The sequence below is a fragment of the Halichondria panicea genome, chromosome 12 (genome assembly GCF_963675165.1).
Source record: "Halichondria panicea chromosome 12, odHalPani1.1, whole genome shotgun sequence".
NCBI classification, from domain to species: Eukaryota; Metazoa; Porifera; class Demospongiae; order Suberitida; family Halichondriidae; genus Halichondria; species Halichondria panicea.
Window position 1 is genome coordinate 1,283,136 of NC_087388.1, and position 27,500 is coordinate 1,310,635.

Consider the following 27,500-nt stretch of genomic DNA (forward strand, 5'->3'; position numbering starts at 1 on the left):
TTAGTGTCTGTAAGCTTTTCAGGGGGGGGGGGGTCAACTTTTATTTCCGTCCGAGATACAAGTCTCGAGGCCAGCTGTGCATTGACCTCGAGAACGAGCCACCGATGGTATCGAAGCTTACACAAGAGCACTGTATCTCTACTTTTGAGCAAAATTGGCGAAAATAAAAGTTGACCCCTCCCTGCAAAATACCGTTTTAAGGTTACATACACTAAAAACTACTGCAAGAGAAGTTTGGAGAAATCCAATTAGTAACCTTAATTAGCTACGGTCAAGTGGTTCCAGCCTCCTCTGTGCTTCTCACTAATGGTATAGCATGGGAAGAGTAGAGTGTTAGCTTTGCAGGGACCTGCATGGAAAATACTGAAACATGAACATGCATGTCATTGACATTGCACAGATGAATGTAGCCTCGAATCTATCCCTCGGTTCCAGGCCGCTTTACCAAGAGGTCTGGGATCGAGGCTAAGATAAATGCATCCATTTCCTGTTCTATTTCCGTTTGCATTTCAACATACTGGTTTTGCACGAGCCCCTCCCACTCCAGTTAGATTTACTTGTATGTACTCGGAAAACAAGCTTTTGAACAAGCAATCAAGCAAACAAACTGCAAGATTACACTAGACTAAAGTTTGTCCCATCGTAAGGACTAGAGAAAAAGTGGTGCAAGGTAAACCCTCATTGTAGCTTAATTGTTTTATAATCATTATAATAGCTCTCATTTTAAGTATTAAAAGGCTCACCTTTGGCCAGACACAAGCTTCTCTGTTAGAGTGTAAAACATGTACATCCCTGGCAAAATTTCTTACTAATGCTTCTATAATTAATTTTAGTCTAAGAGAATATTAAAGTGTGGCAATTATAGTACAACCAGTAGGTTGTACATAGGATTGACAGTGCAGTTGTGTGTGTGTTTCAATTATTGCACACATTTTGATAGTGCTATAGGCAAATGAGTACATGTAAAACTAAAATATAAGAACACAGATAACGATGAGAGGGATAGCAAAAAGCTTCCATTGGATAAAGGCTATAATGCAAAAAGGGGCGTGGCACTAAAATATGGATTATGCTCTATTTTAGAGCTGCTTATAATTATATAATATGCAGAGTAAGTGATCTCTAAAGGGGGTGTCAGTGTATTACTCACTGGTCTGTTTTCAGGTCCTTCTTTTCGATAACATGATTAAGACAGAGAAAAATACTTGCATTCCACTTTCTACCTCATAATTATAACCTGTGCCTTGGAGCACTTTATACCATATACAGTAAGAGCAGGTATATGGAAACTTTTGTAGACTTTTAACAAACGTTTTACCCAGTAGTGTTGCGTGGGCATGATGCAGGATTTCTCTTGTACGCTCCAGTCGTCTACAATAAAAGCAGATAATTATCGGAAGGGAAGCATGCAGTATGTACGTTCTTGAGCGTAACTAGCCTCAAACCAGAGGGTGTGACATCACACACTGCATTTACCTAGCATCACGTGAGGCGTTGTCTATCCCTCTCTTTCATAAGAATAAGTGTGATTGTGCATGCTTAGTTATACCGAGGCACGTGGGCGGGTTTAGTAGTCGGTTGTTTTGTCTATCTGTCTGTTTGTGATTTCTGAGCCTGCTCACCTGGATGCCATAGCACTGCGTTTACAGCATGGATAGCCTTCACACAACAAGTTATTAGTTTTAATAATGACAGATTTTGAGGTTAGTTAAAGCTTCGTTGTCGAATAAAAGCGAGCAAAAGCTAAGAAGCTTGAACTTGCACATTGGCCATAATTATTACTCTCTATATATGCCCGGCTTTAATTCGAGGCACTGATTACAGCCACGTGGATACAAATTATTGGGAAGAGACTCCATGCAGTCTTCTTTGCTGGCTATACTGCATGTGAGCCTATACTCCGGTCCCCGCTGTATGTCAGCCTGGTGTCTTACTTTTAGCACTCCAGGCCTGCTCTGCTGTGATCCAAATAACGTACGGTCCAGGACTCCCAGAGTGCATGTCAGGTGCTTTATTTGTATAATATTATAGCTGCTGACTCTGATGGTATCCTATAGTCCTATAGCTATAGTGTATGTCTGACCATGCACCACTATACGTCTGTTTTCAAGGCCTTGTCATACAGTTCAAATATAGAGTAGGTAGTTTGCCACTCATGTTCATGTACGTATACCGTAACATTATATACATGCTTGGTTATGAGACGTAAAACAGCCGAGGGTTAGCACTTCAGTGCTCTAGTATATTATTAGCTTTGGGTTACAGACATCTCGTTGCACAAAATAGCATGTGTTTAGCTAGTACACGTAGGCTGCATACATTGTCATGTGTTTGTTTATCAAGTTGATACCTGTGTATGACATCATACATGTGCACAACCTGTATAATGATATTCATTTCAATGAAATTCATTTGCAGCCCATAATTATAGAGTAAGTCGTCAGGAATCAAGAATTATTGAGGGATAAGAATTAGAAATACAATGCACAAACAAAATGATATCGATAGGCATAGTTATAGGTATGTTAACTAGTGAAAACTTGGATGAGCCATAATTGGCTGAGTACAAGCTAATCTCAGAGCTCTGTAATCATAATAATTATAAGCAGCTAGAATAACACATTATTAAGCTGCTGCTATTCTTTATGGTATTGCTGCCATAAAACTATAGGTTATAAGGAGCTTCAACCACAATCAAGAGCTAGCTGTAAAGTTAATTATGCCTCGATACGAAACCGCACGAGGGATACGGTAAAGCTGACTGCATGTGTGTGTGTGTGTGTGTATTCCAGCTGTACTCAGGTACATTAAGGACTGGGACCAGCAATTATTGTTGATTCAGCGAAAACGAAGCTCAAATTCCGGAGCATAAAACCTTAGTTTAAGTGTTTACTTTTTAGTGCAGTAGTTAGTTCAAAGCTATATGCAGGCACTACCATTAGCGCCTAACAGTGGGAGATCAATGAAAAGTAAGTTATTAGCCTTTACATGCAAAATATTAAGCTGAAAAGTTTAGAAAATCTCACCTTTATAGCTGATCCCACTGTTAGGCGCTAACGGTAGTGCCTGTATAATTATAGCTTTGAACTAACTACTGCACTAAAAAGTAAACACTTAAACTAAGGTTTTATGCTCCGGAATTTGAGCTAAAGATTAGAGCAGCAAAACTCCATTTTTACTGCACAATTGGTAGTAAAAATTATGGGCGGAGCTTTGTTTCCGCTGAATCAACAATAATTGCTGGTCCCAGTCCTTAATGTACCTGAGTAACTGCTCAATGGCTGCAATGCGACAAACACTAACAGCTTCTATAGAGTTCCAGCCATGTTCTCTTGGATTTTGATTTGTGGATATTTGCAAACTAAAGCTTTGTTCTCCAGTTATGGCTAATTTGAATGCATGCTGTTGCAATCTCTTCAAAATCTTACGTAGCATCATCTGTTCGCACAAAGTTTCTATTCGAGTTAGCCTTGCACTAAAGCGCTATATCTCTTTGTTAGCTGCAAGAGTCTGAAAAGAGCTGTAATGCTGTACTCCTATAGCCATTGCGAACTTTAACCTATTATAGATACAGGGGCGGACTCAGGAATCTTGATGGGGAAAGCTAATTATTATACTAAATCATCTGCTTTTCAAGCCTATAGCTAGCTACTTTGCAACAAATCACGATGTTTTTCCTGCATGACTCATCAATAATAATTGTTCATGCTCAGTTAAACCATAAATTGAAGAGCTATATAGAGGGATTGGAAACGGCTGGTACCCTGGAGTAACATCCACGCTACGCTGCGATTTAATTGAGGCTCACAACAATACCAATATACTGCAAGTAACTGTGCTCAGTCCGTGCAACTCACTTATATTTCAAGGTATATACCTATTGTAGTCGTCATAACCAGCACGCTTACAAGTTACAGTTCCACTAGCTCCAAAACAGCCTTGGAAATAGATTAATGTCAAACTAAAGGGCTGAGGAGAACCACCCAATAATTATAAAACCATATAAACCAACAATTTGGGCCCGGAACAATAAGGCTCTTAAAGCCACCACACGAACAGAAGGAGTGCCCTGATTGAGGACAGTGCCCACCCCCCAGAGCGGGTCCCTATAAATTAATGAAACCCCTTAACCGAGCTGGCTGTCCCCCAGCCCGAGCTCGTGGTGTGAAACTAGGGAGGCCAACCCCAAGCAGGCGAAAGGGGGAGGGCGGAGTGAAAGAAACGGCTACTGGAGATTGCTTCTCTATCAAGGTAACTGGTACTGCACGTGGATGGCAACCCTACTGCGCATGTGCAGTCAATTACTTGATGCAACCACACCCAAGAACCTCAGCCCTTCTGCTGCCATTAATCATTGTTTAGTGCACTCCCAAAACACACTATGTCTCTTTTTACTGGGTGTGGTCAGTCATTAGCAAGTACTACACGTAGCTCGTGGACTAACCGTGTTATAAAATGCTGAAAAAGATGATGTCTTGAAGAAACACAATTTTCTTATTTTGAGGGAATTACCCGGAAACAATTTTGCTTAATAGCGCGTAGCGCGGAGAGTTTTCGAGGCTCCACTGCAGATTCAATGTAAAAGCATGGCGTGCACCACTCCATTTCCAATCTCTCTAACTCTTCAATCTATGGTTATAAACTGGGTGTGGCCATGACAATGTAATATAGTGCATGTATGCAGTGGGTTAATAGCTAGCTCTACAGTCTATCCTTCAGACTTGTCATCAAGGCCAGGAGGGTGCTCAAGCCTCCAAAGCTCCCACTGGATCCTTCACTGACGGATACATCCTTTTTCTGCGCATGTGCTGCAGCATTCAAAGATGCGTAACTACAACGGCTGAATTTCGGTAGCCCTACAGAATAGTAATTTAAATACTTGGAAGGTTATCAAAACATGCATCGCACATTACTCAACTGCTGTTAATAACAGAGTCCACTAGTAAATACTATAATTATGCCGGGTGTATATACGGGCTTCCGTAAAAATTATTAGATTTCTGATAATAAAATATAATGTGGGCCAGTAGCTATAAGTGATCCTGAGTCCTGAGTTAGTCGTGAAGCTTGTCACAGACCTGCTTTGGTTATCCCAGACGTTTCTGGTTTTATCCTAGCCTCGATTCCAGGCCGATTAAAATACGGCCTGATACCTATTGCAGGGGTGATAGTGCGCATGCGTTAGTTTATTCTCCAAAATCTGGGGAATCCCCTTTTTCTCTCTCTCATCTATTTTCTATCTTTGTACATCAGCTTAGCTCTCTATTGCGTTGTTCCAGAAGGCTTTCACACTAGTCTGAAGCCAGAAGAGGCTCTCATCTACCTCTATGAAGGTTGTATGGTCAGGATGTCTTACCTTGGATCTGTACAGGCTATGGGAAGTGTATGGTGCCTCAAACTGCTACTTGCGAAGACAACCCGGCTATAGGACCATCCTAGACGTAGATGAGAGCCTCTTCTGTCTTAAAACTAGTGTTCAAGCCTTCTAGACCAACACAATAGACGGCATAAGCCACAGCTTTACAGAGCTCAGTCATAGAGATAAAGTATTACGGAACATATTCTTAGTAAACGGACTAATTTCCTGTGTAATTTACTAAGGTTTTACGTTCGTAGTACGATTACCCATATTCTGGGTAATTTGAAGCGCATGCGCACTATCACCCCTGCAATAGGTACCAGGCCGTATTTTAATGCGGCCTGGAATCGAGGCTAGTTTTATCCATGCATCCATCCATGCAATTGTCCCCATGAATCACTTTATGCAATCAAGCTGTTTGAAGTTTGTTTACTAATCTAACTTTAGAGGGATATAATTATAGCAGTGGCGGATCCAGGAAAAATGAAAGGGGGTTCCAAACTAACGAGCGCGCAGCGCGACTGGGGGTTACGCCCACTTTCGGTCACACGTGACTAGGGAAAATCCCATACTCAGCCAGGGGAAGTCCCATAATAGACTTGCGTAGAGCTAACTAGCTGCCACGAACAGTCAACTAGCTAGCCTAGGCTAACCTGAACACTCTTTTGGCAGTTGATACATCAATACAACAGGTACAATCATTGAATCAAATTACAATAGCTACAAAAACTGATAAATAGCTAGCTGGTGTCATTAAGCCTTCTAACTTCAAAAGGGATGGACCCTCCTCTGGATCCGCCACTGTATATTTCAAATAGATTTTTGTAATCAATTGTCCAAAATCGATTCGTAGACAGATCACTCACGTACGTAATATTCAAAAATCTGAAAATTGTTGTCAAAAATCGATTTCATATCTGATGCACACAAGTTACGTTCTCTAAATTGTTGCAAACGGCGTTCCATATACACATTCTAGTTTCCTTAGTAAAAGGAAATCCTCCTCAGGAGAAACAGAAAGCTGTGTCAATCCTGATTTTGTTGCAAGATAATGTTCAGACAGAGCAACTTAGTATAGTTGATACGCCGTTTGCGACAATTCACTAACACAATTCAATCGTATATAATTTTGTAAAAGCTACTCTAGTATAACTCTTTCATTAATTTTATTAATCAATGCCGTATAGTTGCGGAAATGACTGATGACAGCCAGTCATGTAAAACTCCCCTGCACACTGCTGCAAGCCGTGGGGACTCAGATGAGGTCAGAGAGCTGTTGAAAACAAAGCAATATGAAGTCAACGTCAGAAACTCACACAACCAAACATCTCTTCATCTTGCATGTGCTAATGGTCATCTCGATACGGTTTGGACACTAGCCAATGACTTTGGTGCTGACATAGGAGCTATTGATAATAATGGAAATACACCATTGCTCTTTGCTGCTAAGAACAAACATGTACAAATAATTATAATGTTGCTTCTATTATCAATGTGTAGTAGACACCTCTTGAATGGAGACCGCGTGCTCTGTTCCTTTAGCCGTAGTCAGATGGATTCTCATCATGTTAAACTCTTTGAGGATGTCCTCTTCGAGTATTACAATGATTCTGAAGCAGTGGAGAAAACTATGCGTCTGATAAGTAAATTCTTTGTTGATTATATTCAATTCAAGGATTATAAAGATGATGGCTTTATTGCATTGTTTGTAGCTGCATCACTCGGTCTCAAAGACTTGATTAATCGACTAGTTACACAGAATAAAGTAGACCTGAATATTAGGGGATTCCATGGCTTGTCTGTTCTCCACTGTGCCTGTTTTGGAGGACACATCCTGCTCATGGAGAATCTTATTTCAGAACATCTTACAGACCTTTCTGTTAAGGATACACTAGGGAACTCAGTTTTGCATTACGCAACTTTAAAGGGGACTCCCTATGCATGCGATGGTGGTCATATAGAACTGATAGACAAATTAGTGCTTGAACATGGCCTCAATCCCGCAGATAAAAATAATGATGGTAACACACCTCTACATATTGCAGCCAATAAAGGACATGTTGAAGCAGTGAGACACCTGATTAGCAAGCACAGTGCTGATGTTGATTGCACTAATAATCAGAACAATACTCCATTGATGCAAGCTATGCTTAATGGTTGTGTGCATGTTTTGGATATGCTAATCAAAGAATTCAACAGCAGTTGTCATGTCCGAGGTTACAATGGTTATACTCTACTTCACTGTGCATGTGAAGGTGGTCATATAGAACTGATAGACAAATTAGTGCTTGAATATGGCCTCAATCCCACAGATAAAAATAATGATGGTAACACACCTCTACATATTGCAGCCTCCATTAAAGGACGTGTTGAAACAGTGAGACACCTGATTAGCAAGCACAGTGCTGATATTGATTGCACTAATAATCAGAACAGTACTCCATTGATGAAGGCTGCGCTGAATGGTGGTGTGAATGTTTTGGATATGCTAATCAAAGAATTCAACAGCAGTTGTCAAGTCCGAGATGACGATGGTTATACTCTCCTTCATCATGCATGCGATGGTGGTCATATAGAACTGATAGACAAATTAGTGCTTGAATATGGCCTCAATCCCGCAGATAAAGATAATGATGGTAACACACCTCTACATATTGCAGCCTCCATTAAAGGACGTGTTGAAACAGTGAGACACCTGATTAGCAAGCACAGTGCTGATGTTGATTGCACTAATAATCAGAACAGTACTCCATTGATGGGAGCTGCGCTGAATGGTTGTGTGCATGTTTTGGATATGCTAATCAAAGAATTCAACAGCAGTTGTCATGTCCGAGGTTACAATGGTTATACTCTCCTTCACTATGCATGCGATGGTGGTCATATAGAAATGATAGACAAATTAGTGCTTGAATATGGCCTCAATCCCGCAGATAAAGATAATAATGGTAACACACCTCTACATGTTGCAGCCATTAAAGGACATGTTGAAACAGTAAGACTTTTGATTACTCAACACAAAATTGATATAATCACTAATAATGTTTACTCTACCCCATTGTGTTTAGCAGCTGAAGGTGGTCATGAGATCGCGATTCATGCCTTTATTAAAGAGTTTAAATGCAACCCACATAACAGAGGCTACAATGGTCAAACTCTCCTTCACTATGCTTGCCAAAATGGTCACGTAGAACTATTGAATAAATTGGTAGTCGAGTATAAGGTAGATCCATCAATTAGAGACAACGATGGGAACACACCACTGCATATTTTGTGTCGTACTCCGCATACTGAAGAAGGGAAGCTGAGAACAATGCTTTGCAAGTACCAGTACTGGACAGTGTTTCAAGTTAATAATAATGGCAACACTCCTCTTCACACAGCAACTCTCTACGAACAAGCTCATTGTGCACGCTTACTATTGCAGAAGTACAATGCTCCACTTTTTGTGCGAAACAAAGATGGGAAGACTGCCCTTGATCTAGCTAAAACTCAGAGAAGCCATGAAATTGTTAAAATTTTCAAAAATCATAATTCTGAAATGCAGTCTATCTACCGGCAGCTAGATAAACTTGCTAAACAAGAGTTTGGTGGTGAAAAAAACCTCACCAGAATATTTATTGTAGGTCATCCAGGTGCTGGGAAATCCACGCTTGTTGAAACTATCAAAACAGAAGGTTTTATTAGCTACTTCAGCACATTAACTGTTTCCCCTCACACTCCAGGCATTATTCCAAGTACTTATGACAGTAGTGCTTATGGAAGAATAATAATCTATGATTTTGCTGGTGATTCCGAGTACTACTCCTCACATGCTGCAATTATGGAGTCAATCAACACATCAAAAGGAAGTAATATATATTTGATAGTTTGTGATTTGAGTAAAGGCGAAGAAGCTGCTGTCACTAAATACAGCTACTGGCTTTCATTTCTATCGTACAATATTAAGCAATTCTCAAACACGATTATCCTACCAGTGGGAAGCCACGCTGATGTAATCAACAAAACGTCAGTTGAACAAGTGTTACGTGTTCTTGACAGCGTATCCCAAAAGTTCTGTAGCAGCTCCAAGATTGATGATTTTCAAATTGAACAAAGTGTTTCTCTTGATTGTCGTAAACGAGGGGCTGTAGTAAATTACATAAAGGAACTCACTAAGAAATTCTCCAATTTAGTATCCCTTTCCCCAGAGACAAGCACACTCTTGGGATTGTTGAAGAAAGACTTTGAACATGTTCCAGCTTGCAAAGTAAGCCTCCTTATCTCTCACATAGAAGAGACTGGAATTCCACTGCCACTAAATTCTTCATTGCTATACCTTCTCATAAGAGAGTTACATGATTTGGGTCTGCTAATGGTGATAGAGAGAGAAGGGGACTCCATTGAGAACCATATAATAATTCTCAAGATATCAACATTCACATCAGATGTACACAAAAAACTCTTTTCAGAGTCTGCTAAAGCTGACCTCACCAAGCATATCGATCAACTCAAGCTCAGCGTAGGCATTATTCCAGAATCACTACTGGAAAGAGTACTACCAGAGTACATCACAAAAGAAAGTCTACTTAAGTTGCAGTACTGTCAAGAAATTGAGAATTTGTACGTGGAAGAGGACCACAGTCTTTTTCAACTCACTTCTGGGCCAGTACCAACAGAAAATGCCACTAAAGAGAACTCTCATTTATTTTTCCCTGCTTTATGTGATCTCAAGCTCGAGGAAATTCAATGGCCTAAATCCGAAGGTGATAAGATTACTTTGGGATGGTATGCTAAATGTGATTGTAACAGCTTTGACTTCTTCCCAACACGATTTCTTCATGTGCTTATCGTTCATCTCTCCCACAACTTTGCATTAAAACAAAGCTTGCCTACAAGCCACCAGATCTCTATAGTAACTACAGATTCTTCTGCTGACAATAGTTCTTTGATTGCAAAGGTGTATGCTGCCAATCCTCGCTGTCATGTCTGGTCGACTGGTCTCCATTGGCTTATGAAGAACGGAGTGGAAGTATTTGTCGATATGCCTAAAGATGCAGATAGTAAAGATCTGATTGTACTAGCAAGAAGTGACATTGAAGATAAAATCGAATGTTTCAACACTCTGCAACTAGTTATTCAGAAGGTAGTCAAAGCCAAAGTTGAATTCTGTGCTAGTATAATGCCTACTGTTTACCTTCTTGATTCGAGCAATCTCAAGGATGAACTTTTTACAAATGCTAGAAATGCACCGAAATATGCTCTAATAGATATTGAAGAAGCACTTGTAGAAGGCACTAAGCGAGTCATGGATAAAGAAGGACGATGCTTCTCCACTCCTATCAAAGAATGGATCAGCCCAACAAGATGGGCCATATCTTACTGGAGTAAGTTTTACACACACATACCCCCATATTTAATTTATTTTATGGTACTTACAGATTTATTTTTTCCAATGGATACCTTCTTGGTTCATTCTGCTTTGCAAGAAGTAAAGGATGCTCAATGGAAACTGCTAGGAATGAGTCTTCCCCCAATCCCCTGGAACAAATTAGATGACATTGACAAAAATGAATCATCATTCTCTGGTGACATTGCTAAGAAAGAAGAAGTAATTCGACTGTGGATGTCTCAAGAACCCACCTGGATAGTGTTGGTAGACGCTCTCAGTCAATCTGCATATGGATGGTCACAGAATTCTAGTCAAATCTCACGAGAGCATAGTAAGTGTAGTAACTAGCCCTATTTATAAGCTAGCCGGTCGCATGCTATATATAGGCTGGTTACAAGCAAACTCTGATTGATTGAAACAGTGGGCGAGGATATCACCCCATGCAGTGGGCGCAGGGCCCCAACATAGGAACAATAGAATAAATATACGCATGCGTAAATGATGATCATATAAATAACATAAGAGTAAATACTGTCCATTACAGTAAGTACCTCACAATTATTGCTAAATAATGCCTATATAATAATTATGTACTGTTTATTCAATCGTGTATTATAGATGTGCCTCTACAAAGGAACATTCTTGAAAACGATTCATCTCTTCGTCCTGATGAAGAGTTTCTCCAATCATTTGCTGCCATCATTGGCTCTCGTTGGCAGTGTCTTGCTTTTCCCCTCTCCCTCACTTCTGAAGACATTGTGAGCATCAAGAGAGAGACAAGAGGAGCAGAGCCGACCAGACAAGCACTCGTCATGCTACAGAAGTGGGCAGCCAGGGAGACGGCAACTTATGGTCAGTTGAGAGAGAGACTCCGTACACTCTCAGTGTTTCATATCTGAGAAAAGTATTATGTAGATAATTATAGCTGTTTACGATAATGTATCACCTTGTTTGTGTCAATGATTTTTCAGAACTCAACAATTCACAAATAATTACTTCTGCACTTTTATTTTTACACTTTCCAGTATATATAACTTAAAAAAAAGCACATAATTTTGTTAGCCTTTACTAATTTCTTAATATTGTCAATTCTTATAATGCTTCCCGAAGTAATTTTTGTACTGCAGCTAGAGCTTCAACTAGTGTTGTACAAAACTCCTGTAACAGCTCCAAGATTGATGATTTATAAAGCGTTGCTTTTGATGTCGTAAACGAGAAGCTGTAAATGACTTATCGTCCTCTGTCGGATTTTCCCCAGAGACAAGCTCTCCTCTGGGATTGTGAAAAATACTTTGACTGCATTAAAGCTTGCAAAGTATATAAGCCTCCTTATCTCTCACATATGAAATTCCGCTCACACCCTAAGAGAGTTACTCGCATCAGATGTACCTATAATCATATATTGTCAAAGTCTGCTAAAGCGGATGTCACCAATTACATCGATCAACTCAAGCTCAGCGTAGTCATAAATTATTACAAAATCGTTGCTGCATGGAAAAAAGTACTACCAGAGTATACCACAAGCTGCAGTACTGCCACGAAATTGAGAATGTGTACGTGGAAGAGTACCACAGTCTCAACTCACTTCAGAACCAGTACCAACTGCATGAGAGTGCCACTAAAGATAAATCTCGTCTGCTTTTTTTTTTCTCTCTGGGTGGCAGGTAACAAGATTACCCAGGATTTTATGCTAAATGTGATGTTGGCAGATTTGACTATTTAGATCCTAACGAGTTTTTCATCTCATTTCTCTCACAGCTTTTCATGAAAACTAAAGCTTGCTAACAATTGCAAGCGGATGCTCTCTATAATAACTTCTCAATTTCTGATTCTTCTACTGCTAATATTTCTTTGATTCCAGAGATCCAATTATGCTGCCAATCCTCACTGTCATGATATGTCTGGTCGACTGGTTTACATTGGCTTATGAAGAATGGAGTGGTGGTATTTGTCGATATGCCTAAAGACGCTGATAGGAAAGAACTGATAGTGAAAAGTGGCAACAAAATATATGCGCTCTGCATCTAGTTTCAGAATGTTGTGGAAACAAACTCCTTCTTGATCCGAGCAATCTCAAGGATGAAACTTTTACGAATGCTAGAAATGCACATAAAATAATATGCTCTAAGAGTATTGATGCATGAAGCATTAGCAGAAAGAACTAAGCGATTCATAAAGAAGGACATTACTTCTCTATTCTGATAAGGGACAATGCTTCTCTACATCTGATGAAGATTGGGTCATCCCAAAAGATGGACTACATCTACTGGAGTAAGTTTCAAGCACACGCTCACATGCACATATGCACACACCACCTGTAAATGTTTCATATGTAATCAATGTTTTATTTGTTGTTTCCAATAGTCAAGATATACCCACAACTCTTAATGTTGCGCAGGTACTGAAAATGCCCCACTTCAATCAAAGATTTGATCAGCTCAGGTGATATTCTACTGGAGTAAACAGCATTCAAACCCAACATTTAATTTATGAGCTTAATTATTTCCTTGTACAGATTTGTTGTTTCCGATGGATGAGTCCCTGATTGACTCTGCTTTGAACTGCTTACAGGGATGAATATTTCAATCCATTGGAATAACTTTTTAAACGAAGCATCATTCCCTGTAGCCTCGATCCCAGGCCGATCCGTCTCTTATTGAACGCTATAGGTCGCCTCCGAGCTACATTCCCTGGTGATATTGCCAGATAGTATAATTCGACTGGAAAGTCTCAAGAACCCACCTGGAAAATATTAGTAGAGGTTCTCGCAGTCAACCCACAGGATTGTCCAACAAAACAAGTCAAATCTCACACGAGCACAGTAAGTACATTACCGTATAGCGGGTATATTTCGCGGGTATATTTCGAGGGTATAAACTTTCGCGGAATGACTGTTAGAAAGGTTTTGGTGGAATAGTAGTCTTTTAGTGGGCATAATTATATATATTGGTACATTTAATTAGCGAAAACCACGAACATTTATATACCCTCGAAATATACCCGCTATATATAATAATATATACGAGGTCAATCTCGTGACCTCTCTAGTCAATAACCACAAAAATAACAAAAAAAAACACATTACAACTTAACACAATAACAGTTCAGTTCCAGTCTTTCACATACCTCCCCCCTTCTCCAACGTGAAACTAGGGGAATTAGTTTTACTACTTCGACGTAAAATTTGCCCCTTGATCGGTTAACATTTCCTGAGGCACTCCAAATCTCGAACAATAAACAAGCAGATCCTCTGCAATATGTACTGCGATAGCTTCCGGGAACCGGGTGGCGTAGTCGCAGATAACCAAGATAAACCGCTTGCCGGACCAGCTTTTAGGGAGGGGTCCCACAATGTCCATTGCAACCCTTCAGAATGGCTCTGGTAGAAGCATTGGTGCCTTCACTCGCCTTCTTGGAGCAGTCTTCTGGCACTCTTCACATTCACCACTCTCTGTACATCGGCAAACATCGTGGGCCAATAAAATCTCTGATTAATCCGATTCACAGTCTTGTCCCGTCCCAGGTGGCCAGCAAATGGGGGTTTGTGGGCTAGCTTCAGCACCTCGGGTACTTCAACGGCAACACAAGTTGTTCCACCTCGTCTCCTCATAGTTTACCTCGAGGAAGCCAACATCTATACACCAGACCATTCTTCTTGAAGAACCCATCACCTATTAAAGCGGGATGTACATCCGCAGTGGCGGATCCAGGAAAAATGAAAGGGGGGTTCCAATCTAACGAGCGCGCAGCGCGACTTTTTTGGGGTTATGCCCACTCCCGGTCACACGTGACTAGGGAAAATCCCATACTCAGCCAGGGGAAGTCCCATAATAGACTCGCTTAGAGCTAGCTAGCTGCCACGAACAGTCAACTAGCTAGCCTAGGCTAACCTAAACACTCTTTTGGCAGTTGATACATCAAAACAACAGGTACAATCATTGAATCAAATTACAATAGCTGATAAATAGCTAGCTGGTGTCATTAAACCTTCTAGAGTTAACTTCAAAAGGGGGGGTCAAGGGACCCCATGGACCCTCCTCTGGATCCGCCACTGTATAGTTCAAATAGATATTTGTAATCAATTGTCCAAAATCGATTCGTAGACAATTGATTTCGACAGATCACTCACGTACGTAATATTCAAAAATCTGAAAATTGTTGTCAAAAATCGATTTCATATCTGATGCACACAAGTTACGTTCTCTAAATTGCAAACGGCGTTCCATATACACATTCTAGTTTCCTTAGTAACAGCAAATCCTCCTCAGGAGAAACAGAAAGCTGTGTCTGTAATGATCAATCCTGATTTTGTTGTCCAATTTTGCAAGATCATGTTCAGACAGAGCAACTTAGTATAGTTGATACGCCGTTTGCGACAATTCACTAACACAATTCAATCGTATATAATTTTGTAAAAGCTACTCTAGTATAACTCTTTCATTAATTTTATTAATCAGTGCCGTATAGTTGCGGAAATGACTGATGACAGCCAGTCATGTAATACTCCCCTGCACACTGCTGCAAGCTGTGGGGACTTAGATGAGGTCAGAGAGCTGTTGAAAACAAAGCAATATGAAGTGGACGTCAAAAACTCACACAACCAAACATCTCTTCATCTTGCATGTGCTAATGGTCATCTCGATGCGGTTTGGACACTAGCCAATGACTTTGGTGCTGACATAGGAGCTATTGATAATGATGGAAATACACCATTGCTTTTTGCTGCTAAGAACAAACATGTACAAATAATTATAATGTTGCTTCTATTATCAATGTATCATAGACACCTCTTCAACGGAGACTACGTGCTCTGTTCCTTTAGCCGTAGTCAGATGGATTCTCATCATGTTAAACTCTTTGAGGATGTCCTTTTCGAGTATTACAATGATTCTGAAGCAGTGGAGAAAACTATGCGTCTGATAAGTAAATTCTTTGTTGATTATATTGAATTCAAGGATTATAAAGATGATGGCTTTATTGCATTGTTTGTAGCTGCATCACTCGGTCTCAAAGACTTGATTAATCGACTAGTTACACAGAATAAAGTAGACCTGAATATTAGGGGATTCCATGGCTTATCTGTTCTCCACTGTGCCTGTTTTGGAGGACACATCCAGCTCATGGAGAATCTTATTTCAGAACATCTTATGGACCTTTCTGTTAAGGATACAAAAGGGCACACAGTTTTGCATTACGCAACTTTAAAGGGGACTCCCTATGAATGCTATTGTGGTCACATAGAACTGATAGACAAACTGGTGGTGGAATACGGCCTCAATCCCACAGATAGAGATAATGATGGAAACACACCTCTACATATTGCAGTTTCGAAAGGACATGTTGAAGTAGTGACACACCTGATCATTAAGCACAGTGCTGATATTGATTGCACTAATAACCAGAACGCTACTCCATCAATGCTGGCTGCACTAAATGGTCATGTGCTTGTTTTAGATATGTTAGTCAAAGAATTCAACAGCAGTTGTCATGTCCGAGATGACGATGGTTATACTCTCCTTCACTATGCATGCCTTGGTGGTCATATAGAACTGATAGACAAATTAGTGCTTGAATATGGCCTCAATCCCGCAGATAAAGATAATGATGGTAACACACCTCTACATATTGCAGCCTCCATTAAAGGACGTGTTGAAACAGTGAGACACCTGATTAGCAAGCACAGTGCTGATGTTGATTGCACTAATAATCAGAACAATACTCCATTGATGCGAGCTGCGCTGAATGGTTGTGTACATGTTTTGGATATGCTAATCAAAGAATTCAACTGCAGTTGTCATGTCCGAGGTTACAATGGTTATACTCTCCTTCACTATGCATGCAATGGTGGTCATATAGAACTGATAGACAAATTAGTGCTTGAATATGGCCTCAATCCCGCAGATAAAGATAATGATGGTAACACACCTCTACATATTGCAGCCTCCATTAAAGGACGTGTTGAAACAGTGAGACACCTGATTAGCAGCACAGTGCTGATGTTAATTACACTAATAATCAGAACAATACTCCATTGATGCGAGCTGCGCTGAATGGTTGTGTACATGTTTTGGATATGCTAATCAAAGAATTCAACAGCAATTGTCATGTCCGAGGTTACAATGGTTATACTCTCCTTCACTATGCATGCAATGGTGGTCATATAGAACTGATAGACAAATTAGTGCTTGAATATGGCCTCAATCCCGCAGATAAAGATAATGATGGTAACACACCTCTACATATTGCAGCCTCCATTAAAGGACGTGTTGAAACAGTGAGACACCTGATTAGCAAGCACAGTACTGATGTTGATTGCACTAATAATCAGAACAGTACTCCATTGATGGGAGCTGTGCTGAATGGTTGTGTGCATGTTTTGGATATGCTAATCAAAGAATTTAACAGCAGTTGTCATGTCCGAGGTTACAATGGTTATACTCTCCTTCACGATGCATGCAATGGTGGTCATATAGAACTGATAGACAAATTAGTGCTTGAATATGGCCTCAATCCCGCAGATAAAGATAATGATGGTAACACACCTCTACATATTGCAGCCTCCATTAAAGGACGTGTTGAAACAGTGAGACACCTGATTAGCAAGCACAGTGCTGATGTTGATTGCACTAATAATCAGAACAGTACTCCATTGATGGGAGCTGCGCTGAATGGTTGTGTGCATGTTTTGGATATGCTAATCAAAGAATTCAACAGCAGTTGTCATGTCCGAGATGACGATGGTTATACTCTCCTTCACCATGCATGCGATGGTGGTCATATAGAACTGATAGACAAATTAGTGCTTGAATATGGCCTCAATCCCGCAGATAAAGATAATGATGGTAACACACCTCTACATATTGCAGCCTCCATTAAAGGACGTGTTGAAACAGTGAGACACCTGATTAGCAAGCACAGTGCTGATGTTGATTGCACTAATAATCAGAACAATACTCCATTGATGGGAGCTGCGCTGAATGGTTGTGTGCATGTTTTGGATATGCTAATCAAAGAATTTAACAGCAGTTGTCATGTCCTAGGTTACAATGGTTATACTCTCCTTCACTATGCATGCAATGGTGGTCATATAGAACTGATAGACAAATTAGTGCTTGAATATGGCCTCAATCCCACAGATAAAGATAATGATGGTAACACACCTCTACATATTGCAGCCTCCTTTAAAGGACGTGTTAAAACAGTGAGACACCTGATTAGCAAGCACAGTGCTGATGTTGATTGCACTAATAATCAGAACAATACTCCATTGATGCGAGCTGCGCTGAATGGTCGTGTGCATGTTTTGGATATGCTAATCAAAGAATTCAACAGCAGTTGTCATGTCCGAGGTTACAATGGTTATACTCTCCTTCACTATGCATGCAATGGTGGTCATATAGAAATGATAGACAAATTAGTGCTTGAATATGGCCTCAATCCCGCAGATAAAGATAATGATGGTAACACACCTCTACATATTGCAGCCTCCTTTAAAGGACGTGTTGAAACAGTGAGACACCTGATTAGCAAGCACAGTGCTGATGTTGATTGCACTAATAATCAGAACAATACTCCATTGATGCGAGCTGCGCTGAATGGTCGTGTGCATGTTTTGGATATGCTAATCAAAGAATTCAACAGCAGTTGTCATGTCCGAGGTTACAATGGTTATACTCTCCTTCACTATGCATGCAATGGTGGTCATATAGAAATGATAGACAAATTAGTGCTTGAATATGGCCTCAATCCCGCAGATAAAGATAATGATGGTAACACACCTCTACATATTGCAGCCTCCTTTAAAGGACGTGTTGAAACAGTGAGACACCTGATTAGCAAGCACAGTGCTGATGTTGATTGCACTAATAATCAGAACAATACTCCATTGATGCAAGCTGCGCTGAATGGTCGTGTGCATGTTTTGGATATGCTAATCAAAGAATTCAACAGCAGTTGTCATGTCCGAGGTTACAATGGTTATACTCTCTTTCATCATGCATGCGATGGTGGTCATATAGAAATGATAGACAAATTAGTGCTTGAATATGGCCTCAATCCCGCAGATAAAGATAATGATGGTAACACACCTCTACATATTGCAGCCTCCTTTAAAGGACGTGTTGAAACAGTGAGACACCTGATTAGCAAGCACAGTGCTGATGTTGATTGCACTAATAATCAGAACAATACTCCATTGATGCGAGCTGCGCTGAATGGTCGTGTGCATGTTTTGGATATGCTAATCAAAGAATTCAACAGCAGTTGTCATGTCCGAGGTTACAATGGTTATACTCTCCTTCACTATGCATGCAATGGTGGTCATATAGAAATGATAGACAAATTAGTGCTTGAATATGGCCTCAATCCCGCAGATAAAGATAATGATGGTAACACACCTCTACATATTGCAGCCTCCTTTAAAGGACGTGTTGAAACAGTGAGACACCTGATTAGCAAGCACAGTGCTGATGTTGATTGCACTAATAATCAGAACAATACTCCATTGATGCAAGCTGCGCTGAATGGTCGTGTGCATGTTTTGGATATGCTAATCAAAGAATTCAACAGCAGTTGTCATGTCCGAGATGACGATGGTTATACTCTCCTTCATCATGCATGCGATGGTGGTCATATAGAACTGATAGACAAATTAGTGCTTGAATATGGCCTCAATCCCGCAGATAAAGATAATGATGGTAACACACCTCTACATATTTGCAGCCTCCTTTAAAGGACGTGTTGAAACAGTGAGACACCTGATTAGCAAGCACAGTGCTGATGTTGATTGCACTAATAATCAGAACAATACTCCATTGATGCGAGCTGCGCTGAATGGTCGTGTGCATGTTTTGGATATGCTAATCAAAGAATTCAACAGCAGTTGTCATGTCCGAGGTTACAATGGTTATACTCTCCTTCACTATGCATGCAATGGTGGTCATATAGAAATGATAGACAAATTAGTGCTTGAATATGGCCTCAATCCCGCAGATAAAGATAATGATGGTAACACACCTCTACATATTGCAGCCTCCTTTAAAGGACGTGTTGAAACAGTGAGACACCTGATTAGCAAGCACAGTGCTGATGTTGATTGCACTAATAATCAGAACAATACTCCATTGATGCAAGCTGCGCTGAATGGTCGTGTGCATGTTTTGGATATGCTAATCAAAGAATTCAACAGCAGTTGTCATGTCCGAGGTTACAATGGTTATACTCTCCTTCACTATAGTATATATGCATGCAATGGTGGTCATATAGAAATGATAGACAAATTAGTGCTTGAATATGGCCTCAATCCCGCAGATAAAGATAATGATGGTAACACACCTCTACATATTGCAGCCTCCATTAAAGGACGTGCTGAAACAGTGAGACACCTGATTAGCAAGCACAGTGCTGATGTTGATTGCACTAATAATCAGAACAATACTCCATTGATGCGAGCTGCGCTGAATGGTTGTGTGCATGTTTTGGCTATGCTAATCAAAGAATTCAACAGCAGTTGTCATGTCCGAGGTTACAATGGTTATACTCTCCTTCACTATGCATGCAATGGTGGTCATATAGAAATGATAGACAAATTAGTGCTTGAATATGGCCTCAATCCCGCAAATAAAGATAATGATAGTAACACACCTCTACATGTTGCAGCCATTAAAGGACGTGTTGAAACAGTGAGACACCTGATTAGCAAGCACAGTGCTGATGTTGATTGCACTAATAATCAGAACAATACTCCATTGATGCGAGCTGCGCTGAATGGTCGTGTGCATGTTTTGGATATGCTAATCAAAGAATTCAACAGCAGTTGTCATGTCCGAGGTTACAATGGTTATACTCTCCTTCACTATGCATGCAATGGTGGTCATATAGAAATGATAGACAAATTAGTGCTTGAATATGGCCTCAATCCCGCAGATAAAGATAATGATGGTAACACACCTCTACATATTGCAGCCTCCATTAAAGGACGTGCTGAAACAGTGAGACACCTGATTAGCAAGCACAGTGCTGATATTGATTACACTAATAATCAGAACAATACTCCATTGATGCGAGCTGCGCTGAATGGTTGTGTGCATGTTTTGGATATGCTAATCAAAGAATTCAACAGCAGTTGTCATGTCCGAGATGACGATGGTTATACTCTCCTTCATCATGCATGCGATGGTGGTCATATAGAACTGATAGACAAATTAGTGCTTGAATATGGCCTCAATCCCGCAGATAAAGATAATGATGGTAACACACCTCTACATATTGCAGCCTCCTTTAAAGGACGTGTTGAAACAGTGAGACACCTGATTAGCAAGCACAGTGCTGATGTTGATTGCACTAATAATCAGAACAGTACTCCATTGATGCGAGCTGCGCTGAATGGTTGTGTGCATGTTTTGGCTATGCTAATCAAAGAATTCAACAGCAGTTGTCATGTCCGAGGTTACAATGGTTATACTCTCCTTCACTATGCATGCAATGGTGGTCATATAGAACTGATAGACAAATTAGTGCTTGAATATGGCCTCAATCCCGCAGATAAAGATAATGATGGTAACACACCTCTACATGTTGCAGCCATTAAAGGACATGTTGAAACAGTAAGACTTTTGATTACTCAACACAAAATTGATATTAATATCACTAATAATGTTTACTCTACCCCATTGTGTTTAGCAGCTGAAGGTGGTCATGAGATTGTGATTTATGCCTTTATTAAAGAGTTTAAATGCAGCCCACATAACAGAGGCTACAATGGTCAAACTCTGCTTCACTATGCTTTCCAAAATGGTCACGTAGAACTATTGAATAAACTGGTAGCTCAATATAAGGTGGATCCAACAATTAGAGACAATGATGGGAACACACCTCTACATCTTTTGTGTCCTACACCGCATACTGAAGAAATGCTAAGAACAATCCTTTGCAAGTACCAGTACTGGACAGTGTTTCAAGTTAATAATAAAGGTAACACCCCTCTTCACACAGCAACTCTATATGGGCAAACTCATTGTGCACGTTTACTATTGCAGAAGTATGATGCTCCACTTTTTGTGCGAAATACAGATGGGAAGACAGCCCTTGATTTAGCTAAACTTCAGAGAAAACAAGAAATTGTTACAATTTATGAAAATCATACTTCCAAACTCCAATTAACCTATGAGCAACTAGACGAACTTGCTAAACAAGAGTTTACTGGTGAAAAGAACCTCACCAGAATATTTGTTGTAGGGCATCCAGGTGCAGGGAAATCCACGCTTGTTGAGACTATCAAAAAGGAAGGTTTCTTTAGCTACTTCAGCACATCAACTGTTGCCCCTCACACTCCAGGCATTATTCCAAGTACTTATGACAGTAGTTATTATGGAAGAATGATACTCTATGATTTTGCTGGTGATTCCGAGTACTACTCCTCACATGCTGCAATTATGGAGTCAATCAACACATCAAAAGGAAGTAATATATATTTGATAGTTTGTGATTTGAGTAAAGGCGAAGAAGCTGCTGCCACTAAATACAGCTACTGGCTTTCATTTCTATCATACAATATTAAGCAATTCTCAAACATGATTATCCTACCAGTGGGAAGCCATGCTGATGTAATCAACAAAACGTCAGTTGAACAAGTGTTATGTGTTCTTGACAGCGTATCCCAAAAGTTCTGTAGCAGCTCTAAGATTGATGACTTTCAAATTGAACAAAGTGTTTCTCTTGATTCTCGTAAACGAGGGACTGTAGTAAATGACATAAAGGAACTCACTAAGAAATTCTCCAATTTGGTATCCCTTTCCCCAGAGACAAGCACACTCTTGGGATTGTTGAAGAAAGACTTTGAACATGTTCCAGCTTGCAAAGTAAGCCTCCTTATCTCTCACATAGAAGATACTGGAATTCCACTGCCACTAAATTCTTCATCACTATACACTCTCATAAGAGAGTTGCATGATTTGGGTCTGCTAATGGTGATAGAGAGAGAAGGGGACTCCATTGAGAACCATATAATAATTCTCAAGATATCAACATTCACATCAAATGTACACAAAAAACTATTTTCAAAGTCTGCTAAAGCTGACCTCACAGAGCACATTGATCAACTCAAGCTCAGCGTAGGCATTATTCCAGAATCACTACTTGAGAGAGTACTGCCAGAGTACATCACAAAAGAAAGTCTACTGCAGTTGCAGTACTGTCACGAAATTGAGAATTTGTATGTGGAAGAGGACCACAGTCTTTCTCAACTCACTTCAGAACCTGTACCAACAGATAGTGCCAGTAAAGAGAAATCTAATTTATTTTTCCCTGCTCTGTGTGATCTCAAGCTTGAAGACATTCAATGGCCTAAATCCGAAGGTGATAAGATTACTTTGGGATGGTATGCTAAATGTGATGGTGACAGATTCGACTTCTTTCCAACACGATTTCTTCATGTGCTTATCGTTCACCTCTCTCACAACTTTGCACTAAAACAAATCCTGCCCACAAGACACAGACTCTCCACTACAGCTTCCAATTCTTTGATTGCTGAGGTACATGCTGCCAATCCTAGCTGTCATGTCTGGTCGACTGGTCTGCATTGGCTTATGAAGAATGGAGTGGAAGTGTTTGTCGATATGCCTAAAGAAGCTGATAGTAAAGAACTGGTTGTACTAGCAAGGAGTGACGTCCGAAATCAAGCCAAGTGTTCTGAAACTCTGCATCAAGTTATTCAAAAGGTAGTGGAAGCAAAAATGGAGTTCTGTGCTAGTATAGTGCCTACTGTTTACCTTCTTGATCCGAGCAATCTCAAAGATGAACCTTTTACGAATGCTTTGAGTTCATCTAAATACGCTCTTAGTGATATCGAAGAAGCACTAGCAGAAGGCACTGAGGAAGTTGCCGATAAAGACAGGCAATGCTTCTCCACTCCGATCAAAGAATGGATCAGCCCAACAAGATGGGCCATATCTTACTGGAGTAAGTTTCACACACACATATACACGCGTAATTAATTAATTTGTTTGTTATTGTACTACAGATTTGTTTTTTCCAATGAATACCTTCTTGGTTCATTCTGCTTTGCAAGAAGTAAATAGTGCTCAATGGAAACTGCTAGGAATGAGTCTTCCGATCCCCTGGAACAAATTAGATGACATTGAGAATAATGACTCATCATACCCTGGTGACTTTGCTAAGAAAGAAGAAGTAATTCGACTATGGATGTCTCAAGAACCCACCTGGATAGTGTTGGTAGATGCTCTCAGTCAATCTGCATATGAATGGTCACAGAATTCGAGTCAAATCTCACAAAAGCATAGTAAGTACCTCACAATCATTAGCTATATTAATTGCTTATTCATGCATGCATTATATAATAATTATAGATGTGCCTCTACAAAAGAAAATTCTCGAAAAAGATTCATCTCTCCGTCCTAACGAGGACTTTCTCCAATCATTTGCTGCCATCATTGGCTCTCGTTGGCAGTGTCTTGCTTTTCCCCTATCCCTCACTTCTGAAGACATTGTGAGCATCAAGAGAGAGACAAGAGGAGCAGAGCCGACCAGACGAGCACTCGTCATGCTACAGAAGTGGGCAGCCAAGGAGACGGCAACTTATGGTCAGTTGAGAGAGAGACTCCGTACACTCTCAGTGTTTCATATCTGAGAAAAGTATGTAGATAATTATGTCTGTTGACGAAAATGTATCACCTTGTTTGCGTCAATGATTTTTCAGAACTCAACAATTCACAAATTATTACTTCTGCACTTTCAATTTACATTATTTTTACACTGCGCGCCTTGCAATACACTGCACATATAACTTTCAAAAAAGCACATATAATTATAGCCTTTACTATAGTTTCTTAATGTTGTCAATTCTTAATTATTAGTCAATTAATGCTTCCCGAAATAATTTTTATACTGCAGCTAGAGCTTCAACTAGTGTTGTAAAAACTTCTGTAACAGCTCCAAGATTGATGATTTATAAAGCGTTGCTTTTGATGTCATAAATGAGAAGCTGTGAGTGACTTATCGTCCTCTGTCGGATTTTCCCCGGAGACAAGCTCTCTTCTGGGATTGTAAAATAACATTCCAGCTTGCAAATAAAGCCTCCTTATCTCTCACATAGAAGATACTGAAATTCCGCTCACACCCTAAGAGAATTACTCGTATCAGATGTCCCATAATGATAATGTTCATTGTCAAGTCTGCTAAAGCAGACATCACCAATTACATCGATCAACTCAAGCTCAGCGTTGTCATAATTAAAGAGTCGCTACTGCATGGAAAAAATACTACCAGAATATACCACAAGCTGCAGTACTGCCAGGGAATTTGTACATGGAAGAGTACAACAGTCTTTCTCAACTCACTTCAGAACCAGTACCAACTGAGAGTGCCACTAAAGAGAAATCTCATCTGCTTTTTTAATTTCTGGGTCAAGGGTGACAAGATTACCCAGGATTTTATGCTGAATGTGATGTTGGCAGATTTGACTATTTCCTAACGATTTCTTCATCTCATTTCTCTTACAGCTTTTCATGAAAACTAAACTTGCCAACAAGCCGCAGGCTCTCTATAATATCTTCTGAATTTTGATTTTCTGATTCTTCTACTGCTAATTGTTCTTTAATTGCAGAGGTTCAATTATGCTGCTAATCCTCGCTGTCATGTCTGGTCTACATGTACTATACTTGGTATGCAGGCTTATGAAGAATAGAGTTGGGTGTATTTGTTGATATGTCTAAAGACGCTGATAGGAAAGAACCTAATAGCGAGAAGTTTACTAACAAAATATATACACTCTGTATAATTATATTGTCTTCTGTTTATCTTCTTTATCCGAGCAATCTCAAGGATGAAACTTTTACAAATGCTAGAAGTGCACCTAATTATGCTCTAAGAGATATTGATGAAGCATTAGCAGAAGGAACTAAGCAAGTCATGGAAAGAAGGATATGCTTCTCTATTCCGATGAAAGATTGGGTCATCCCAAAAGATGGACTGGATCTACATAATTATTACTGGAGTAAGTTTCAAGCACGCACACGCACACGCACACACCACATGTAAATGTTGTTGTTTCCAATGCATATATACCCTTAAAGTTACAACTCAACATTGGATCAGCTCACACACAGGTGATATTCTACTAGAGTAAGCAGCAACAAACCCCACGTTTAATTTGTTCATGAGCTTAATTACACTTTGTACAGATTAATTTGTTGTTTCCGATGTGTGAGTCCATGATTGACTCTGCTTTGAACTGCTTAGGAATGAAACGAAGCATCCTTCCCTGGTGATAATTATTGCCAAGAAATAATTCGTCCGTGGATGTCTCAAGAACCCACCTGAAAAACATTGGTAGACGCTCTCGTAGTCAACCTACAATTGGATTGTCCAACAAAACAATTAAGTCAAATCTCACAAGAGCACAGTAAGTATATTACCGTTTAGCAGGTATATTTTGAGAGTAGCAGAATGACTGTTAGAAATTAAGGTTTTCGTGGAATAGCAGTGGGTATAACAGTACATGCTTAATTAGTGAAAACCACGAACATTATACCCTCGGAATATACCCGCTGTATAATAATACGGTATAATTATATAGCTATAATTATAGCTATAATTATTCATTCATTCTATTGTAGACGTGCTTCTACACAAGAAAAGCATTATCGAAAACAATCATCTGTCCGTTCTGACGATAAAACTTTCTCCAATCATTTGCTGCCATCATTGGCTCTCGTTGGCAGTGTCTTGCCTTTCCCCTCTCCCTCACTTCTGAAGACATTGTGAGCATCAACAGAGAGACAAGAGGATCAGAGCCAACCAGATGACAAGCACTCGTCATGCTACATGGTCATACACTTTCCGTGTTTCATATCTGTACCACATTATGTTAGATTTAGCTGCATGCATTCAATTGCACTTACATACTGTAGATATAGCTGTTCAATCCAACACATGTTTGTGTCGCTGAACTTTCAGAACTCATGCCTTGCCACGTAAGCAAAAATTACTTACTGCTACACTTCCAATTGTCATTTTTTTACTGATATAATTAATATAATTATATACAACATCTTACGTCCTTCAAAATTAGCACATTTTTGTTACTACTGTACAGTTATTCTAATGTTGTCAACTCTGACCAGAATTAAATTAATTTTTGCACTCAGTTCTATATAGCTAATGGCCGGTTGTGCATGCAATGTCATGACTTAATTAGGTACTGTGTTATTCATCAGTCACTGCCTCTGTTTTAATATTCTCGGATCCAGATTGGCTTTAGCTTATTAATGCCATATCTATACCCCTATACACCAATTCGGTTATCCTGACACGTAACATAATTATACACCAGCTAAATGTGTAGGACATGATATAATTGCGCCAACAGAACCTATATACATTCAGTATGAGTTATTCATCACTTCCTTTCCAGTTCCAGTAACTGTTACATTTAAATGTCATGCAAGTATATACACATCAATAATTCAGTGACTATACAATAAATGCGCATCATAAAAACTCGATATTAGTAAAAGCAGGAGTTCATTAAATAAGTACCAAAAAGTTAATACACACTATACAGCTTCTTTGTTGTGCACAGGGCCCCTTGCTCTGGCCTTGCCCTAGCTTTTGCTTTGCATTTGCCATGGCTGTCAAATTCCAGTGGATCAAAGTTTGCAATTAACTGTTTTGGAACCTTCCTTTAAAATTCCTGGATCCGCCACTGCTCTGTATCACTTCTTCGCTCTTGCAGTGAGGCCGAGGGTCAGAAAGTTG

General features: G+C 39.8%; 3 protein-coding genes across 5 annotated transcripts in view; all 3 read left to right on the forward strand.

Moving 5' to 3' along the window:
* The first annotated feature begins 3,157 nt into the window (after nucleotides 1–3,157).
* LOC135345452 (uncharacterized) overlaps nucleotides 3,158–27,500 on the forward strand; it is a 91,624-nt gene continuing 67,281 nt past the window's right edge. The window contains exons 1-5 of the mRNA XM_064542874.1: nucleotides 3,158–4,251; nucleotides 6,547–10,722; nucleotides 10,777–11,058; nucleotides 11,346–12,998; nucleotides 13,126–13,169. Of these exons, the coding sequence (XP_064398944.1) occupies nucleotides 6,555–10,722; nucleotides 10,777–11,058; nucleotides 11,346–11,626 (4,731 nt within the window). The 5' untranslated portion in view covers nucleotides 3,158–4,251; nucleotides 6,547–6,554 and the 3' untranslated portion in view covers nucleotides 11,627–12,998; nucleotides 13,126–13,169. The remainder of the gene's footprint in view (nucleotides 4,252–6,546; nucleotides 10,723–10,776; nucleotides 11,059–11,345; nucleotides 12,999–13,125; nucleotides 13,170–27,500) is intronic.
* Nucleotides 15,203–20,720, forward strand: LOC135345453 (ankyrin repeat, PH and SEC7 domain containing protein secG-like). The gene is made up of 4 exons (XM_064542875.1): nucleotides 15,203–16,232; nucleotides 19,449–19,499; nucleotides 20,037–20,134; nucleotides 20,691–20,720. Exons 1-4 carry the CDS (start codon nucleotides 15,203–15,205, stop codon nucleotides 20,718–20,720), a joined length of 1,209 nt encoding a protein of 402 aa, XP_064398945.1.
* Nucleotides 20,817–26,955, forward strand: LOC135344773 (uncharacterized). Of its 3 annotated transcripts, XM_064542061.1 has the most exons (6): nucleotides 20,817–23,684; nucleotides 23,746–24,024; nucleotides 24,092–24,325; nucleotides 24,636–25,737; nucleotides 25,983–26,145; nucleotides 26,360–26,955. In XM_064542061.1, exons 1-4 carry the CDS (start codon nucleotides 20,825–20,827, stop codon nucleotides 24,716–24,718), a joined length of 3,456 nt encoding a protein of 1,151 aa, XP_064398131.1. In that variant the 5' UTR covers nucleotides 20,817–20,824; the 3' UTR covers nucleotides 24,719–25,737; nucleotides 25,983–26,145; nucleotides 26,360–26,955. The 3 variants fall into 3 exon arrangements, with proteins under 3 accessions (XP_064398131.1, XP_064398133.1, XP_064398134.1); XM_064542063.1 differs by lacking the exons at nucleotides 24,636–25,737; nucleotides 25,983–26,145; nucleotides 26,360–26,955 and having other exon boundaries at nucleotides 24,092–24,480; XM_064542064.1 differs by lacking the exons at nucleotides 24,636–25,737; nucleotides 25,983–26,145; nucleotides 26,360–26,955 and having other exon boundaries at nucleotides 24,109–24,284.